Source organism: Netta rufina (assembly GCF_964035555.1).
Source record: "Netta rufina genome assembly, chromosome: 1".
In the NCBI taxonomy this organism is placed as follows: domain Eukaryota; kingdom Metazoa; phylum Chordata; class Aves; order Anseriformes; family Anatidae; genus Netta; species Netta rufina.
This window is the reverse complement of record NC_140123.1, coordinates 3331186-3350084: the sequence shown is the minus strand read 5'-3', so window position 1 is coordinate 3350084 and position 18899 is coordinate 3331186. Positions and strand designations below refer to the sequence as shown.

The 18899-nt window shown below is 47.3% G+C and overlaps 1 protein-coding gene across 1 annotated transcript in view; it reads right to left on the bottom strand.

Moving 5' to 3' along the window:
• The window catches only part of MYO7A (myosin VIIA), a gene marked incomplete at its 3' end in the record, with an annotated part of 57420 nt that extends 39814 nt beyond the window's left edge, over nt 1–17606 (bottom strand). Inside the window, exons 1-13 of the mRNA XM_084295966.1 lie at nt 17544–17606; nt 14918–15031; nt 13451–13603; nt 7815–7999; nt 7222–7343; nt 5381–5523; nt 5178–5291; nt 3922–4075; nt 3335–3411; nt 2318–2437; nt 1474–1616; nt 1013–1223; nt 383–518 (exon numbers count right to left, since the gene is read on the bottom strand). Coding sequence (XP_084152092.1) covers nt 383–518; nt 1013–1223; nt 1474–1616; nt 2318–2437; nt 3335–3411; nt 3922–4075; nt 5178–5291; nt 5381–5523; nt 7222–7343; nt 7815–7999; nt 13451–13603; nt 14918–15016 — 1657 coding nt within the window. The 5' untranslated portion in view covers nt 15017–15031; nt 17544–17606. The remainder of the gene's footprint in view (nt 1–382; nt 519–1012; nt 1224–1473; nt 1617–2317; nt 2438–3334; nt 3412–3921; nt 4076–5177; nt 5292–5380; nt 5524–7221; nt 7344–7814; nt 8000–13450; nt 13604–14917; nt 15032–17543) is intronic.
• Between the last annotated feature and the right edge of the window lie 1293 nt (nt 17607–18899).

The window sequence follows — 18899 nt, the reverse complement described above, 5'->3', positions numbered from 1 at the left end:
GGGGAGATAATGAGGGTCCCATGCCATCAGGATTGCAGGGACCCAGGAAATTTATCCAGGACCTGGGTAAATTTCATCAGGAAAAGCTGAACAGAAACGGTGGAGTGGGAAGAGAAAGACAGACCAAGAGAAGGAAGACAGAGACTGGGTAAAAAAATGCACGTGGTGCAAAGCACAGCAATTCTGTCCAGGGGACACACAAGCAACAGAGCGTAATTTTCTGCAGCAAATGGGCACTGCTGAAAAGCCAAGGGATTACAGCCAGAAATGGAGCACACTGACACTACTACAGGCTGCCATTCTGCTCTGCTCCATCACAGCAGCAGCTCACCTTCCCCCGAGCATCCCCTGAGACCTGCAGTGCCCAGGAGCCATCCCGTACCTTTTGTCTCGTAGTAAACAATTCCAGCAAAGTGGTTAATACCAAACTGGGTTTCGTAGTTGTTTTTTGGAGGTATGTAGTTGGTGTTCAGCTTGTGCTGGGAGTTCAGCTTGTGTAACATCGTGCCGTCTGTCCCCTGTGCACACAGGAAAACATCTGACGTTTAATCAGGGTTTGTCCCATGACACTCATTTTCCAATCAATAGTGCATTTCTCTTTTTTCCTCAGGGGGCAATGTGTATGTATTTTGACAAGAGATATGTTGGAGGGGATAACTCAAGTACAGAAAAACAGATTTCTGTGGTGTGTATTCAAAATAGTCCAGAGGGAGTATATTTAACTTTTATTTTTTCTTAAATTTTCAGTCAGAATCTGTTCTAGAGCCCCTTACAGGTGTATTATTCCATCAGAAATTCTGATTTCTCTCAAGCTTGACTGTGGTACTGATGGAGTAATAGGAGCTACGAATAGGTAACCAACAGATAAATGTGTGTTATATCAAATGTGTGTTACATCTTCCTTGGCTGCTGATTTGGGGCTGACCAGACCTCTCATAGGGGTGCAACCTGCAAATGTAAAGAGGGTAAAAATAGGGGAGTCACTAGAAAGAGGGCAGCTCCCAAAACACACCTTGGGGAACTTGCTCTCCTCATCAATGAGGGAGATGATGTTCATGGGCTTGATGGCAATCATGTCCAAGGCATCCTGGTTATCAGTGAACTCGATGTGCTGCCAGTTGATGTTCTCCAGGTTGTACTCCTCCTGCTCAAGTTTGAAGACGTGGCGCACGAAAAACTGCTGCAGGTTCTCATTCGCAAAGTTGATGCAAAGCTGCTCAAAACTGTGGAAGGAAGGACAAGGAAAGGTCGGTTTAGATCCACCAAAATCTATCTTTCTCCAACACTTGAAGCAATGTCCTCAGACTTTGTCAACTGTTCAGTAAGGTTGCTATAGGCTAAAAATTACCATAGTGGTCCAGCTAGTCTGTTTTTCTCCCCCAAAATGATGTCACGGAAATTATACATGTATAGGGGTGAGCTTGGGGTAGTAAAGGAGGGTTAAGACATAGTTCTGCTTCACAGACTCCATACCTGTTCACAGTGAAGTTCTCAAAGCCAAAGATATCGAGGAGGCCGATGGATCTCCTGACACTTTTGAGTTCCTGGGAAGGAGGTCTGTAAATCGCAGCGTTGATCTTCTCCACGATCCACACGAAAAGCCGCCCATAAATTCCCTGCAATGTCCCAGAGATGGAGCTCATTGAGACAGGTTAGCACTTTGTCCTGCTAGTGTGCAGCACCGCTTCACCCATAGTGGCACAGACCCCCCTAAAGCACTGGACTGCCCCCAGGGACACACACTGACCAACAAGAAGGCTATGCCAGACTCTTGTTTTGGTTTGAAGCTGTTTGAGGCACTGTGTAGATGAAGGACAATGGACCTGAAAGCCTAGATTAAAGACAACCCAAAGCAAAATCCTCAAATTAGATTCTTCCCTATGTGCTTCCTCTAACCTTATTACCCTGCTTTATTTATTGGTATAATTCCACTTCTGTAAAAATGCCCAAATCCTGAAATTCAGGTGTGGGTGTTGCAGTGTTGGAAGAGCTGCTCTGATTTGTAGTTGCTGAGGACCTGATTATGGAGCTCAAGCTGGAACATTTTATGATGCTGGCTCCTTTGACAGGTCACCTTTGAGTATGGACAGGCTCAAGTCTTGACTGCAAATCCTCTGAGGACCAGGCTATCTCGATTCCTTCCATCTCAGCTCTTTGCACATCCCAGAGCCAACACAGATTTAAGGTCACCTGGTGATTCTAGCTCACACAGACCCCATGTGAGACAGTTTTCCCATGCAGTGGATGCTCTGGTCTCAAAACGGTCAGATCTCTTCATCACATCAACAGGGACAGAAGGCAATGCCCTAAGGTTTACCTTTACAAAAGCGTCCCTCACATCCAGGGCTTGTTCCATGCTTAGAGGGGTAGACACGGTCTCACCCCTGGTGATTATTGTCCGGCTGGTGAGGCAGTTCATCACATCCTGAGGGTCAACCTGGCAAAGGCACCACCAAAAAAACCTGCTGATATTATAACATGAGACCCTCACAACAGCCTGGGCTGGTAGTCTTGGCATGAGTGGCTGGAAAAAACTGCACAGACCCCTAGGGCTGGAGGTTAAGTGGCTTTACTTAGCTGTACAGGGAAAATAAGTGATGTCACAGGCACTTTCAGAGAGACTAATTAATATATGTTTGTGCAGTGTTTTACTATGGGAAGTGTTCTTCTGGCTTAGTGAGAGAAGTTAATGAGGCATGGGGAGCAGAGATGAAAAAGCAAAGCCTGCAAAGTCCACCAGCACCATGTAGCTTTGCATCCTGGTGACCCCTTTTTGTGCTCTTAAGGTCAGGCCAGGGAAACACCCAGCTCATAAAGTTCAAGAAAACAGCTTGCAGATGGCCAGGGTAAGACTCTGGGATCAACAGAGCCCATGGTGGCAAGCTGGTGTCCCTGGGGAGCCCTGTCCCATGCTGGGGAGGACACTGAAAAGTGCGCCAGCCACTCCATGGTGGTTTGGGTGAGGGACATCTCACCTCACCTGCTGCACACAGAGAGCTGGACGCCTCTGTCTCAGCTGCTGTAATGAGCTTCCTTTACATCAGCAAGAGAGACAGGCTGTTTTAGGGACTAAACTATTTTGGACATCCTTTTTAGGATGATGTGCCATCAAAGCAACAGTTCCTCTCCACTGGTGTGAAGGGAAGCTCAGAGGGAGACGACCACCTTCATGCTACCAGCGCAGGGCCAAGTATGGCTTAGCCAGGGCTTTTAAGACTCCTGCAGCTGGCAGGGCAGAGTGCCTGCCTCAGGTGAGGCTTTCCAAGCCTTGCCCCAACCCTGGGAGTGTGGGGATAAGCCAAAAAGGGGACACCAACACCACAGAGCCACTGACCTCCAGCAACGATGCCGCAGTGATCAGCGACGCCGACTGGACGACCTCGCAGGCATCCAGGTTGTCGTAGGTCCGGGCTGGGGGGAGAGAGGGACGGGGAAAGCAGTCAGCAAGGGAGGCAGCTCTGTGGGATGCTGGTGGGCTGAGAGAAAGGGTTCCTCAGCCTCCTGCCTTCGTTGCCTCCTCCTGGTGGCCAGGCAAAATCTGGCCATCAGAAAGGAGAAGTTTGTGTGGCTGCATTCTGCTCTGCGGGCCACCCTAAATGACTTATGGGGTGAAATGTTTCTAGCATGTAAGTGCTTTAGGCTTCTGTTTTCCAGAGAGGCCTTTATATCACCACGTCACTTCTGATGACAGAGAGGTCTGGTACCTTTACAAAGGGCTATCTGATCACCCAGACCCTTCTCAAATGCCCCATTAGTCTCTCCTGGCTCTACTGAACGTCCCCTGACCCTATTCAACCTCCTTTAGCCCAGCATCACGGCAGGTGGGATGGATACAGCCCCTAAGCTTGGCCCTTTCTCCCCTTGGAAAATAAGGAGAAAAAGCAGTATCTTTGAATGTATCTTTGAATTTTGTCCTCTCACCTTCGTACTGCAGGTTCCCCATGTGCAGGATGGCAGCCAGCAGCTTGGAGATCTCCCAGTTCTCCGTGTCGGTGAACATGAGGACCTTCATGGCAGAGCGGATGTTGGCGTACTCCTTGCTGTCATCCCTGCCGTCGCAGGTCGTGCAGTTACCCTTGGGAGGCAAGGAGGCCACAGGGTGTGTGGGGTGAAGCCAAGTGTGTCTGGCACTGGCGGGGTGACCCTAAGCTCTTAGGGCTTTGCTGAATTCCCCCCTAATTCCGCAGGTGTATTGGGTAAGGAATAAATTAGCAAAAGATGATGATGAACTTGTGGGTCTGGCTCTGCCCTTTGGTGTTCAGCCTTGTGACCTGCACTGTCCTGCTGTCCTGAGCCAATTTGTGTCTGCCTACAACCACAGCATGGTTTGAGTTGGAATTAAGGGTTATCCAGCTCCAAGCCCTGCCATGGTGAGGGCCCTCTGTCCCCAGCTCAGCCTGCTCCCAGCCCCATCCAGCCTGGCCTTGGGCACTGCCAGGGCTGGGGCACCCCCAGCTCCTCTGGGCAGCCTGGGCCAGGTCCTAAGCACCCTCAGAGGGCAGAATTTCTTCCTTATCTCCAATCTAAACCTGCCCTCTCATAGTTTAAAACCATTACTCCTTGTCCTATCACTCCACTCCCTGATAAAGACCCTCTCTCCCTCTTTCTTATAGATCCCCTTTAAGAACTGGAGAGAATCAATCAGAGAAAAAACTCCTTGATGTGAGGATAAAAAGCCAAAAGGAAACATGCTGGAGGTTTTCAGTGATTTCTTGCTGACGATGGGCCAGACTTAATGACAGCTGATGCTACCAGTCCTGCTGGCTGGTGACATGGGTATGGAGGGAGTGGGGCTGGAGGTTCCTGGCTTGATGATGGTGATGAGAACACATCATCCAAACACACGCTCAGCCCCTTTTGTCTTTTCTGTAAGAGCACTGAGCTGTATCTAACACCCAGGCTATTTCTAAGCAAGTGGCTTGGGCAAAACCCACCCAAACCATCCATGCCTGCATCCCATTTCACAGGAGCAGTGGAAAGAACTTGTTTTACACAGGCTAATGGTTTGCTGTCAGCCTTTGAGGTTTGCAGCAGTGGGACAAAGAAATCCCCCTACCTGTGACTAAGGCTCAGGAAGGTCCTAATCAGGAAGAGGTCCTAACTTCCATGAGGAAGACCTCACATTTCTCCCTCCCTTGCTAATAAGCTCCCAAACTGCTGCTCCGCTGCGTTCTCACCATCGCCAGGTAGTTGTAATCCGTGGCTTTCCCAAGACCCAGCTTCTTCTTCTGCTCCACCGTCATTCCTCTCAGCATGCAGTAAAACACGTGGTAGTTCCTCTCGTCCTGGGCCTGGGGGAGAAGAGCCACCATCGTTAGCTCGGTGACCCTAATGTCACCACGAAGGGCGAGGGCCATGCTGGGCAGATCTGTCACCTCACCTGCCGGCAGACACGGGACTTCTCCAGCAGGTACTGCTCGATCTTTGCCCCCTCGATGGCTCCCCGCTTGTTGAAGTGGATGTCGATGTACTTCCCGAACCGGCTGGAGTTGTCGTTGCGGATCGTCTTGGCGTTCCCGAAAGCTGCAGGGAGGAATTGCAATGGGTCAGAGACAGCCTGACACAGGATGGTCGTGGCTCTGGTGTCCTGGAGAGAAAACAACTGAACAACAGAGGCAAAAAAATAGCCCCAACACCTTACCCTGTCATTTATGTGACTCAGTTTCAGCGTGCAGAGATGGGATATACCACAGATAACTGTCCTCAGAAATAGGGAGAGGAGCATCAAGAATGAGGCAAGGGAACTGGGTGAGTTTATTGAGGAAAAAGGGCCATGATTTGGGTAGCAGTATTTGGGATGAAATACAGGCAGGTGGAACAGGACTAAGCCAGCCTCCAGAGGGAGACCTCACCCTGCAAGCTCCATCCTTCGAGTGGGTGCGGGCTGCTTGCAGGAGCATCATGCCCTTGCATTTATATTTTATTATTATAACCCTGGCATTTATGTACATTATCGGCGCTGGAGATGCATCGGAAATACAAGAGCTCTCTTCCCCTGGGTCGCAGCATGATAAAGTGCATGTTCAGCCCCCCCGTGCCTGCCACACAGCACAGGGCTTTGCAATGCCAGCCTGTTTTGTGCCTGGACTGAAGGATGCTCCGGCAGAGGAGTGTGGAGAGGGAGAGCTCAGCTGCTGACTTGCTTCCAGCATTATTCATGTAAAACTGTTAGGATCTTCATATTTTCATTGATTCCTATGGGGGGCTACTTACCAAGCAAACACTGCTCGCTTTGAGTAGCAGGGGGAGTAAAAATGCCATTGTTCTTTAAGAAAAAAATGATGCTCTTTCTGAATAAATGTAAAGGACCCATTCTTCATTATGCTGAGAGGCTCAGATCACCTATTTAATGTGCAGGCATCCAATTAAAATAGTGGGGCTGGTCTTTACAGGAACAGCTTGCTGATGTGCCCATTAAGGGCAACAAGCTGATTCTTGTTATCAGGTTCTTTCTTGAGCTGTCTTAATTTTTTATTTTTATTTTTATTTTTATTTTTTCTGCATTCTGCTGCCGTTCTCTGGCCCTGGAAGGAAATGGTGGGGTGTGCTATTGTGTACTGCCAGTACAAGGTCTGTAGGCAGTGATGCTCTGGTCAGTTTAATCGCATGTTCTGCTGAACCAGAGCAAAGAACAGGAATAAGATTTTTGTGATCATGATCAAATAAACCCCAAATTAATTATTTAAACAAAGCATTCATGTGCTCTGCATGCAGTTGTAATTCCAGCACGGGAGGAGGTGGTCTGATTTTTTCAAAAGAGCTTTGTGTATTTGCTGATCAGCGTTTTTGAAATCCCTGACTACACAGATAGTTTGGCAAAATTCATGTTCCTGTTTTGAAATTTGGGAAAAAATATCCCAGTTTATATGGAAAAGAACATATTTTTTGTTTTTTAAATTAATCAAAAATTAAAAATCTTAGGTCAGATGAAATGTTCCATTTTCAACAATGGTTGTTAAAATATTCATGCAAAAATTGTAAGTCTGTATCAGAAGATAATTTTATTGTCAAAAATAAATTCAGATGGAAAGGCATGAAATTTAATAAATGCTTGCATTGTTGCTTTTGATTTTTTTGAATTTGTTGCTTTTTCAAACTCAAAATGCAACAAACATTGACTTATATTTGTCCATATTCTGTGTTTCTCAAATCTGTTCTTTTTTAAAAATTTTTTAATTTTTTTTAGACTCAGAAAAATACCTCCATCATCTGAAGCCTCACCTTCCAAGATGGGGTTGGCCTCCAGGACCTGCTGCTCAATCCAGGAGTGCTGGCCACTGATTGCCGCCAGGAACTGCAGAATCAGTTTTGTGCTTTCTGTTTTCCCAGCTCCAGACTCACCGCTTCAAAGACAACAGAAACTGAGGTCAGTGAAAGCCCTGCTGCATCCCTGTTGATGTCCCTCTCTCTGTCTCTGATGTCTCTGAACCTCTTGTTAGCGTGAGCAGGACAAGCCACTAAGGATGAGCTTCCAGCCACGATACAGACTTACTTTCCAATTCACACGGCCAAATTTTTGTTTGGGTTTGGGTTTCTCCAGCAAATACCATCATGAAATCAGCACCAAGAAGGTCAGGAAGCACTTACAGGTGCAATCACCATACTTTGAGCCTGTGGTCCACGGGTGGCTGGTCCCATGGGGCAGCTTCACCACAAGGAGGTGAAGCACTAGGAGGACGACTGTGAAATACTGTGAACATGCTGATGGACGACCTAATGCCTCCTCCTAACTTCTGATTATATTTCACAAACTGCTCCCCAAAAACCAGCAGCCTTTCCCAGGATATGGCTCATTTGGAAAGCCACCAGCTCACCTTATGATGCAGCACTGGTCCTTGTTGTTGCGCTGCATGTTGAAGTAGCAGTTGTCAGCAATTGCAAAGATGTGTGGTGGCATCTCCCCGATCTTCTTGTTGGTGTACAGGCGTATCTGCTCCGGTGAGTAGATGGGTAGGAGCTGGTAGGGGTTTACTGCCACCAGTATGGAGCCGGTGTATGTCTGGAGGAGAAGCACATGAAGGTTTATGGGGACGGTGAAGCATGGCTGAGAGGTTTTGGCAGCTTGGATGGAGTGTGAAAGCCAGTAAAAAAGAAAAAAAAAAAAGCTGGATGAAAGGTGATGTTTAAGTCAAAAATGCTTGCAGGGTGGAGCGTGGAGCAAAACTGGAAGAGAAGTCCCAAGCTACATAAATCAGCTCATATTCATTCCTGCTCATGCACAAAATGGATTCAAGACAATTCATACTTCAGATGTTCCTCAGTTAAGCTTCAGGGTTCCAAGTCAACCGTAACTGCAAAAATATCCCCAGAGCCAGCACACATCCACACATACCTCGTGCACTGCATGAGAAACCAGGGATGAAAAGGGCCTGGAGACCACTGCCCTCAAACCAGGACCTGCTGGATCTAAACTGTTCCTGACAGAGGTCTGCTTAACCTGTTTTTAAATATTCACAGCTAAACCCTTTTGTTAAACTTCCATTCTCCACTACCATATCTGTCTGACTGAACCTCTCCATGCTGCAATTTAAACCTTGTCCTGAGACACGGGGATGGCCCACAAAGTCCTGACACATCCCTTCTTGGCTATTTCTGAGTTATTTTTGAAATGGACTTTTGTCCATCCCGTGCTCTCCGTGGCACTCAAATGAATAAAGCTGTCCTGGGCCTCAGGCACCAAAACTCTTTGAACCTCGTTCATTTCTGCCCTTCCCGGAGACATTTCTCTCAAGCCTCTCACCAAAGGACTCATCGCCTTTGCCATCTCACTCAGATGCAGCCCTGATTTTGGGAGGTTTGGCCACATCCCAAGCTCAAGGCTGAGAGTCGGGATGTCCTTCCCCAACTTCATCCATCTAAAAGTTGTTGCCTAGAGCAAGCAAGACAACAGGTCTCCACCTTGGCCTAACCAAGGGCAGTAGAATGAAAGCTCGTCCAGGAAAAAAAACACATCACCCCAACATAAAAAACATCTCACAACTTTTCAGCTGCATGATCTGAAACCAAAAATAAGCCTTTGGCAGAAAGAACCGAAGTGCCTCAGGCAAGGATGCTCGTGAACCATGAAGACTGTCCCTCCTTGCTCTGCTGGCTGCTCCTCTTTTTGTGCATATCTCAAACTTGCTGATGGATAAAGCAAATCTGAGCTTCAGAAGACAGCGAAATAACTACCAGTGCTGGTGGGAGGGGAGAACCTGGCAGCCCCAGGTTGAGTTGCTCCCTGTATAGCCTGTTATCTACCCCTCAGTCATGATGGAAAGGGCCTGAGTGGGGTTAGATGATAACTTGTTTTGCATCATCTACACTCATCTACATCTCTATCAGCTGTGGATTCCTAAAAGACAGCCAGTAGGTGGCAATTGTGTCCTATGGGAGGGATGCTGAAAGCCCTCCCAGGCTGTCACTTCGCAGCCAACGCCAGAGAAAATTAACAATTTTCTGTTCAGCCTAGGTGAGGTTTAAATTCACAGAGGAAATAATAGCCCTGTCTGTAATAGCGGGTTACATGGCAGGAAAGGAAAAAAAAAAAAAACTCTTTAGGCTCAAGGACACAGTTGTCACAAATACAAAAGGTGGAAATTGGCTGTGAAATAATATAGACTGGATATTAGGAGAAGCTCATGAAGTCCCTGAGCAGCTTTCTGCAGGTAAATGTAAAGCTCAGAGAAGGGCTGTGCTCAGTTCCTGAGTGTTTTTTTTGACACCAAGATCCCCAGTGACCCCTGAGTTCCCTTCTAGTCCTGGGTGAGAGACTTGTGAGATTCTTTTTCTCTTCATATTTTATGACCAAATTAATTTAAGGAGTATTTCTAATTTTCCTGGAGCATCTTCTCCGAAAAAAAGGACTCTGCAGAAGTCTCTGAAAGCCCGTGTTTCAGCCACATTGGCCTGCCCTGCCCCAAATGCAGCCGGTGAGCCTATTAGAGGAGTTAACCATTAGTTGCAGGAATGTTTTCTGGATGCTCTCGCTGACCCTTCCCTTGTGATCTCCAAAAGACTTTGTCAGCACAAGCTCTCGTGCTATTGCTTGCTGTCCCAGGTCATTCCTGGTTGATGAATACTCACAGTTTGCCCACTTCTCGTAGCTGACAGCATGCAAAACTCTGTCTGCTTTGCTGACGAGGGGCCAAAGGGCACCTCTAAGGAAATATTACCTCTTTGGTTTCTATTGTTGGGTGAGAGCAAAGCCTCTCTGCCTGGGGAAAATCAAACTCTACCAAAAGGCAGAGGCTCTGCTGACCACTTACATCAGAAACCACATCTCAGTGCAAATGCATTGCTGCCTGCATGACCTACAATGCAAGTAGCCCTAAACAAAATCCTTTCTGAGCCTGCTTCCCTCACTACTCAGAGCACCGTGGCTGACTTCCTCTGGATTTTTATGGGGTTAAAGCTCTACCAAACATTACTGCATTCTGGCAACAAGAAAGCAGCAGCAGGCATTGCTTTCACCTCCAGATAAAGATATTTAACCTTGCTCAGAGTCCAAACTCCCACCAAATACCCTCAATATTCAGCATGGTTTCTCCCAGTGCATGAAAACCAAGGCATGGACAACAAACCCTCGTTGAAATTTTTCACATTTTGATGCAGAAGTTAATTTCTTCCACATTGTGGTCATCACTGAGAAGCACTTAAGGCGTTAACCACCCAACACCACACTTTCCAGCTCTGGGAAGGTGTCACAACCTCACCACAAGGGCCAAGCTCTGCAGCAAATGGCATGATGCTGTCAGTGCATTCGTGAAGCAGCAGCAATGGTAGTGCAAATTAAAGGAGAATGCCACGATGGGGAACAGAAAGAAGTGATCCAGTGGGTGGCATGGCAGTGGTTACTGGTGACAGCTCCACGAGTCAGTACTTACCCTCCCGCCGCAGTTTGTCTTACGAGTAAAACGTGAGGGAGGAGAAAAAGGAAAGTTATATTATATAAAATTATTTTATATAAAATATAAAAAGGTGTTATTAGAGCAGAATCACACCCTCCATAAAGCTAAAGGGATGAGGAAACAAGATAGACAGAAGACCTGCTGCGAAAGTCATCCTTCACTCAAAAGGCTTAGCAATCCTATCAGGCAGTGAAGGCAAAGTCACATTGAACATCAACATCTTTAAGACAGAACAAATTATACCTAAAAAAAAAAAAAAAAAAGCCAAAAAACCTTCTCAGAGGACTGGGTGTCCCTGCACACATGGCATCCATATGGTATCTTGGTTCTGCAAAACTGCCATCAATATTTATCATGCCTGGCACCAATTTACTCCACAACTTTCAAAAGATGAGACCTAAGGTTGGGTTCCTGATCCTCCAACAACCCACACGCAGACAGGGATGAGGTTTTGTGCCTCTCTTTCAAGCTATATGTGCTCTATGTCATTTTGAGAGTGTTATTCTGATTTTGAGATTGAATTAACTGCTCTGTGGGCCCCAGGATCATGGGCTGCCCCTCCAAAGCCATCAGTGGTGCAGAGCAATCAAAGCACAGAAACCTGGGACCTCTGAGATGGAATTGCAAGTGGCTAAGGCCACAGAGCTGGTTGGCCCTAGGAATGGTTGTAACAGAGGAATCTTGTAAAGGAATGGCTGCTAAAAGACTTGGGTGTGAAAAAGAGCTGTTTGGAGGTGCTTCTCTCCAAGGATGCATTTCATAGAATCACAGAGTCATAAAGGTTGGAAAGCCCTCCAAGATCACCTGCTCCAACCACCCCCCTACCACCAATGTCACCACCAAACCCTGTCCCCAAGCACCACGTCCAACCCCTTCTTGAACACCCCCAGGGACGGGGACTCCCCCACCTCCCTGGGCAACCCATCCCAAGGCCTGACCGCTCTTGCTGAGCAGAAATGTCTCCTCATTGCCAACCTGAGCCTCCCCTGGCACAACTCGAGGCCGTTCCCTCTGCTCCTGGCCCTGGTTCCCTGTGAGCAGAGGCCGCCCCCCAGCTCCCCACAACCTCCTTTCAGGTAGTTGTATAGAGAATAATTCTGCCAAACAACACTCTGCCCAGTGCTCATTTGTGTTCATAATCCCCCCGGGGGGCCCATGAATAGCTTAGAGCTCAAAGCCTTTGTGAAGGAGGAAGTTTTATCTGCAGGCAATCTGACACTGCACACGTGAAATCTTATCTGGGGACCTCTCGTCACTTAGCGAGGCAACAGACACTTGCCTGATGACACAGGGACCCCCAGGAGAGACACGGGGACACCACTGAAAAAATATCCAAAAAATATCCAATTTCTCCCCAGGGCAAGAGAGAGCTGTGGAACTCCACTTGGTGTCACCACAGGGTGCCCATAAACAAGAGAAAAAGGGGTGAAGCTCAATGGATAAATACATGTTCACTTAATAAGCCAGTCACCTGCAAATTACTGGCTATCTGTACATTCTGGGTAGCGTTCAGGATACCTGAATTTAGTTATCCACATGAGGGTTACTTCAAACTTTGAAGCTGGACATGCTTGCATGCCTTTGGAGGACTGTAGTCCTCCAAACCCCAGCTTCCCTTCCAACCTAACCTTTTCTGTGATCTCTAAGTGTGCCTTTTCAGTAGCTGTGTCCCCTTCCTCTAGAGCTGAAATTCACCCATGAAAGAAAAAAAAAATGCATTTTGTAGAGCCAGAGCCAGGGGGAGGTGGTCAGCCATTTGAACAGCCTTTATAACCAAGTGATGGGTTCTCCACCACTGCCCAGCTCAAAACCAAAACCATCCTTTCAAAAAGCACTGGACAACAAGCAGAACAAGCAGACGATACATAGAATAATGTATATGGTCTGTTAGTTTATGCTGTCTAGTAGGTCAGACTGTATTACAATTCCTTCTGGCCTGAAAATCTTGTAATCTCTAGAGCCTTTTAAAAGTTAGATCCCCAAAAGCCTTTGAAGGCATAGCAGGAGCTCAAAAAATACCAAATTTTCCATATTTGTATAGGCTGTTTGAGCACCTTTGCTACTGGCAAGCACACATACTCTTCAGTTCTGCCCCCTTGATTTCTGGATGCCTCCATCCTCCATCCCTTGCACCTCCAGCAGTTGCTGCCTTCACCCACCTGGGCTGAATGAGTTAATGGTTCAGTGGGAGAACACAGCAAGACCTCATCAAGTTCGTGGTCACCAAAGGCTTTAGGATTACTACAGCCTGCACGTGGCCTGGGTTAAACTGCTTATTGTGCGTGCATAAACTTGTGTGTCCCAAAAACTTCTACAGGGGCTATGTAGAGAGGTAGGATGGACTTTGCCCATTTCTTAAGGCATGGGGTCTTCAGTTTGCACTGGGGCATCCACAAACCTTGCAATGTTTCCTCTACAGGAGGACATCACATTGAGGCAGAAGCCCTCCATCATTTTGGTCCTAGAAACCCAACTTATCTGAATCAGGGATCCCTCCCCAGAGCTAAGAAGAGCTGGGGATGAGGTGCAGAGGAAGAGGTGGATGCGGGGAGGACACTTACATAGATGAGATGCTCCCGGTAGCGGATCAGCAGGTTCCTGAGGATGCCCGCCTCGTTCAGGTCCCCCAGGCGGATCATGTCCTCCACCCCGTGGATGGAGGTGGGGTGCATGGGCTTGATGTGGCTGGCATTCTGCGGGGAAATCCAGTGCTCCTGGAAGAGGATGAGGGCAGAGAAAGATAAGTCACAGGAAGAAAGGAAAGGTCCACCCCAGGCAGAGGGACCAGGTGGGAGAACATACATGGGAGAGCACGCAGACCACAGCTCCTATCCCCAGGGCATGACAGAGGCTCATTTGAAAGATTCAGAGCAGAAGAAGGAAAACAGTTTTTGGTTTACTGGAGCAGCAAGAGACACATGACATTAACCATCCTGGCAGGAACACAATCCAGGGCAGCGTGGGCATCCAGCGCATCAGGGGAGTTTTTAACAAACACCAGTCTGTTCATCCCTTCACACTACTACATTTCCACATCACTGGTTAGCCCTCTGCCACAAAATACTGCTAAGCAGAGAAAAGATGTTTTAGAAAACTAGAGAGAGGTGTACAGGAGTGCTAAATTGCACTTTTATTGACAGAATGCCATTTAGATTGACATTTCTAAAAGGCTTCAAAAGCCACTGCAAATTGGACACAAGGATCCAGCTGAACCAAAGCTTCTCTCTGCCATTCTTGAAGGGAAGGAGAGCATTCACAGTTACCTCAGATGGGATAAAGAATGATAAGGGACAGGAAACCTCCTCAGTTCACCCTCTGCTTGTGATAGAGATGTTCCTTTATAATATCAACCACTTTCAGAGGTAGAGGTGGGAAACTGAGGGAGAAATTGTCTTTGGGCACGTCCCGTACTGGCAGGGGATCAGGAAGGAATGGATACAGCAGAGGAACAGCAACTGGAGGTGGTTTCTCTCAAAGCTCTACCCATGTGTGTTTTGGAGGCTCTCTGTCATCATTATACTCAAGAAGCTTCTCACAATTTCACTCCCAGTACAGCCACAGAAAGAGGAACACAATGTTATCTCATCTTTACAGTTGATTTCTAAGGATATTTCTAAAACCATCATGACACTTTCATCATGAGCATCCATCCTCTTATTTCTGGAAATATTGGAAATGAGCAAAATTAGATCTGTTAGCTGTGTTTGAATCAGAATGTTGTCTCCTTTTGGTGTTATGGGTTGTTCCTCCCCAGCCTTTGAAAACTCTTCCCCCACTTCATTTTATTTTATTTTTAGCCTGTGTTTTCCTTGGCAGGAGTTTGGTTTAGAGCTGGGACTGTCTCCAAAGCTGTGGCCCTGTTCCAACATCCACTGGTATTAATGGAGTGAATCCCATCATCTTTAATGAGATACGAATTGAGTTTTACTTTCAAATAGCACCTGAGATCATGCTTTTAATCCTACCTGGGGCTCGTGCATGCACCAGACATAGAGCTGAAAAGCCCAACCACAACCCTTTATACGTACGTTGCCTTCATCGTCCACAACTTGGATCTGTCCGGAGTCACACAGCTTAACCACCGCTCCAATGGGGACGTCGAATTCCCGGCCGGTTTTGAGGTCCATCCACACATAATCCCCCTGCAACCAAAGAGAGGACAGTGACACCCAGAGCTGCAGAAGGCTCAACATCCCTTGGGATAGAAGATGCTGAAGTTTTCCAAGTAAAACATTGCTACAAGACAAGTGACTTCCTTTGCAAATCACACCACCCCTTCTCCCCAAACAGGCACTGTGAGGTAGAGCAGCAGGGTGGGAGCAGTGCTGGTTTTTACCCAGCTAAAAGGGGATGAGAAAATATGGGAGAGGCAGGGATCCTTCCTCTGGAGGTCTCCCAGTAGCAGCAATTTGCATGTGGGCTCCTTGCACGTGATGCTGCTCGGTGGGCTGTATCTGCTGGGAGTGTGCTGGTCCCTTCCTGAAGCCCTGCAAACTTTTAGCATCCAAAACATCAAAGGAAAAGTTTAGCGACAAGTAGAATGAAAAGCGGTGTCCTTTTGAGTTTCAAACGTGCCACCTCTTTCATTTGAGACCTCTTTGTTTTTGTTTTGGGAGATGGAGCAAGCAGTTAACCCCTATCCACCCACTCCGTGTCACTGGTGATCCTACAGACCTCTGCCAGTGCTGCTCATCAGCTCTGCGGGTATTAAATTACTTGAATGCAGAAAGGGTTTAAAGAATTATTTACTTTTTTCCTCAGTCCAAGAGCAAAACCTGAAATAACCCAAAACCAAAGTCCTGAGCAGGATTCTCTGAAACAAGGCAGAATTATTTTCCACCTCTAATTCCAACGTGATGAGGAACTCCAGCTGGGAGCTACCTGGTTAAATTATCATCAGGCATCTTTGCAAACAACAAGAAGAGCAAACAGCAGGAAGGATCCCTCTGAATGTACACTCCTATAAGCTCTGTGAGCAGCCACTACCAACCTTTTTCCGTGGACAGAATATTTATGGATTTGTTTTGACTCCGTGGGCTGATGAACAGCCTTCAGCCCCACTCTGGGCAGTGGGAATGGGAGACGTAGAGAGATATAAAAATGGTCAAGCACACTTCTGTCAAGTCACCACTCTCCAGGACTTCAGATAGATGTTAACTGGGGAATGCCACTGGGGTGTAAGGCTATACCCAGGGACCAACACACGGAGAAATGCTACACACGAGGAGTCCCCAGCCATTTTGTAGTAGGTTCCATGCTTGGAAGCTGTTTAACAAAGTCATGTTGCTTACATGTAGCTGAGGAGCCTTTGTCTGTGTTCCCTTTTCCTCAGAAGGCCATGCTACAGAGATGTAATAAATATCTTCGCACAACTCATTAAAAATATAATATTCAGATCTTTTTCTTGTTAGCTGTCTTATCTCACATCCTATAACTCGGTGGAAAAGGATTAAAAAAAACACACATGAATGCAGTGTCATGTGCAGATCCATTATAAATCAACTTATATTAATATTTATTTCTCAGCTCCTTTGATCTAAGACTCTGAAAGCATTGCAGAGCGCTCAGTGCTCTTATCCTACCTGCAGAGCTGGGCAAATTCATGCACAGTGTGGGTAACTTGATCAAGGTGTCAGCAAGAGAAGAGGTGGAGAGCTCAGTCCCCGCTCAGCGGAGAGCCCTTCTGACACCTCAGCAGCTGTGTGAAAATGGCTCTAGATCAAGAAAACAAAAATTGTAATGCTGCTTTTTTTTTAATATTTGCTATCCCCAAAGTAAATTGCTTCTGTACCATGCCCAGGATAACTCCTGTGCTTTGCCTGCCTAATTCACAATGTGCTAGTTCCCTCAGAATGCTCTTTCTAAACACATTAAAATGTAGTTCTTAATACTTAAGCAAGTAGTTTTAAGCAAAAAAGGCAAGTCTTATGGGATGGGCTAAGCTGGTAAGCTCAGGAAGGCCTGATGTTGAAAAATAACATCACTCATTAAGGCTTCTGACTTATTTCATTCCCCCACTTTAATGAATTTGATATAAAACCCATGGAAATCAGTTACACTCCTTCCGTTGATGCAATCGCTTTTGGATCAGCCCAAATAACAGCAAATGTACTGGGAATTTTAGGGCAAATCAGGGTGATTCACGCATTTACCAGCTCCAGTGGACGGGCTCATAAGTTGCATAACCTTCCTCATGCCTGGCCTGATGTTTGTTTTCCAAAACACACAACAGAGCAGTGAGACTCCCACCAACCCCTTTACAATATCGACATGGCCCAACTCTTCCTCCTCAAAGCATCTTCTAGGTGCTAGAGACCTTCCAAGTGCTCTGGGGCAGATCCTGCGCTCAGGACCTTGCACCCTAAAGGCAAGGACAGCCAACCAGAGGTGCAAGAAGAGGGGGCACCAGGAGGGGTGCACAAAGAGGTCGTCTCGATTTTGGATGAAGATCTTTAGGAGGAGCTTCGAAGGGCAAAGACAACGACGTTGCACCATGGGGGAGCGATAACGCTCAGGACGAGGGGTCACAAAGGCTCAGGAGGAAGGCAAGAGGAGCTGGCACAAGCAGCACAAGGATCCCACCAGAGAGTGAGATGGATTTCAAACTGGTTTGAAAGCTCCCAGCCACATTTATAGCCTGGGATTTTATCTTACCGCTAAAATCGTCGTGGGCTTCAGGGCCTGGTTGACGTTGCGGAGCAGTGTCCATTTGCCCTGGTCTCTGTCCGGGTCTTCCACCACCTCAGGGCACGGCTGCACGAAGACAACTTTCTTCCTTTTCAGCATTTCCAAAGTCTTGTAGCAGTATTTGGCCCTCTCTTTTTATGTGTATCCCACCATGGATGCCAGAGAGCCTCAGACGCTTTGCTTTAGACCTCCAGCACGCCTGCTGGGTGTGAGACACCCACTGACCTCATTCACAGCACGGCTCTTGGGACAGATCCACTAGCAGAAAAATTTCCATGCAGCAGCCATGGTCTTCCACTGAACGCTAGCTGAAAGCTGGGAGCCTCGAGGCGAAGTCAACAGCTTTGCTTCTCTTCTCTTCAGTTCCCCCAGTCCTTCCAGGAAGGGGTGATAGTTGGTCGGGGACCTGAAGGACTCCGCAAGCACCAGGGCTGGAAGAAGGACTGCAGGATTAGCAGAAAACCTCTTCATTCCCCCAGGATTTCTCTCCGGTACCTTCCTTTCTTCGTGAAAAACCCGCTGCCAGCTTGAGGGCATCCAGCACCGAGCACGCTCGGGTGCTTATTAATCCACAAATGCAGTCGGTCCCCATGCAACACATGGCATTTAATTAACCTAATACCTTCACATACCAAATTAACCAAAGCGCAGCGGGAACTCAAAACCAGAGGCCATCTGCATTTTCTTTAAACTGATCACCTTGAGTAGATCCATAGCAGCTGAATTTTAAATAATTGAGTGGAAGGTGTTCGGAGCAGCACGGCCTCTGTGCCTATGTGTGAGAAGAGCACCTGGGCTGGCGACTAAAATGTGCTGAAGGCGAGGACCACAGGGATAACACCGGCTCTACAGACCCACTTCTGCAATCTGGGGCCCAGCATCGTCCAGAGAAATGCTGAATCTAACTCAGCATCACTTGCACAGACCAAGACAGTGGTGTAGCTGCTAAGCTTTCCACGCCATTCTCATTTATCCCTGTTTTATTGTGAAATTCTACTCATGTCTTGAGTCCCCAGGGTTTCGGAGCCACTTGTCCGTGATGCAGAGGACATATTTTTGGTGGAAAGCTTTCTAGAGGAAGGAAGGCTTTGTAGGTGCCCTGATGAGACACAGCCACCAAGAACAGCTGTAGGTGACACCAGGGAGGCAGTACCAGCCTGGGGGGCAGATGATGGATTAACATCTCTGTAGGTTTACACCATGCTATGGAGCCCTAAGATATAAGGGGTGTAATCTTTGTAGCTGTGAATTGATGTGATGAGTAGGTCAAGTCTTAGAGATAAGAAGACATTAAGGGTCTCTACAGCCTGCCACACGAGCAAG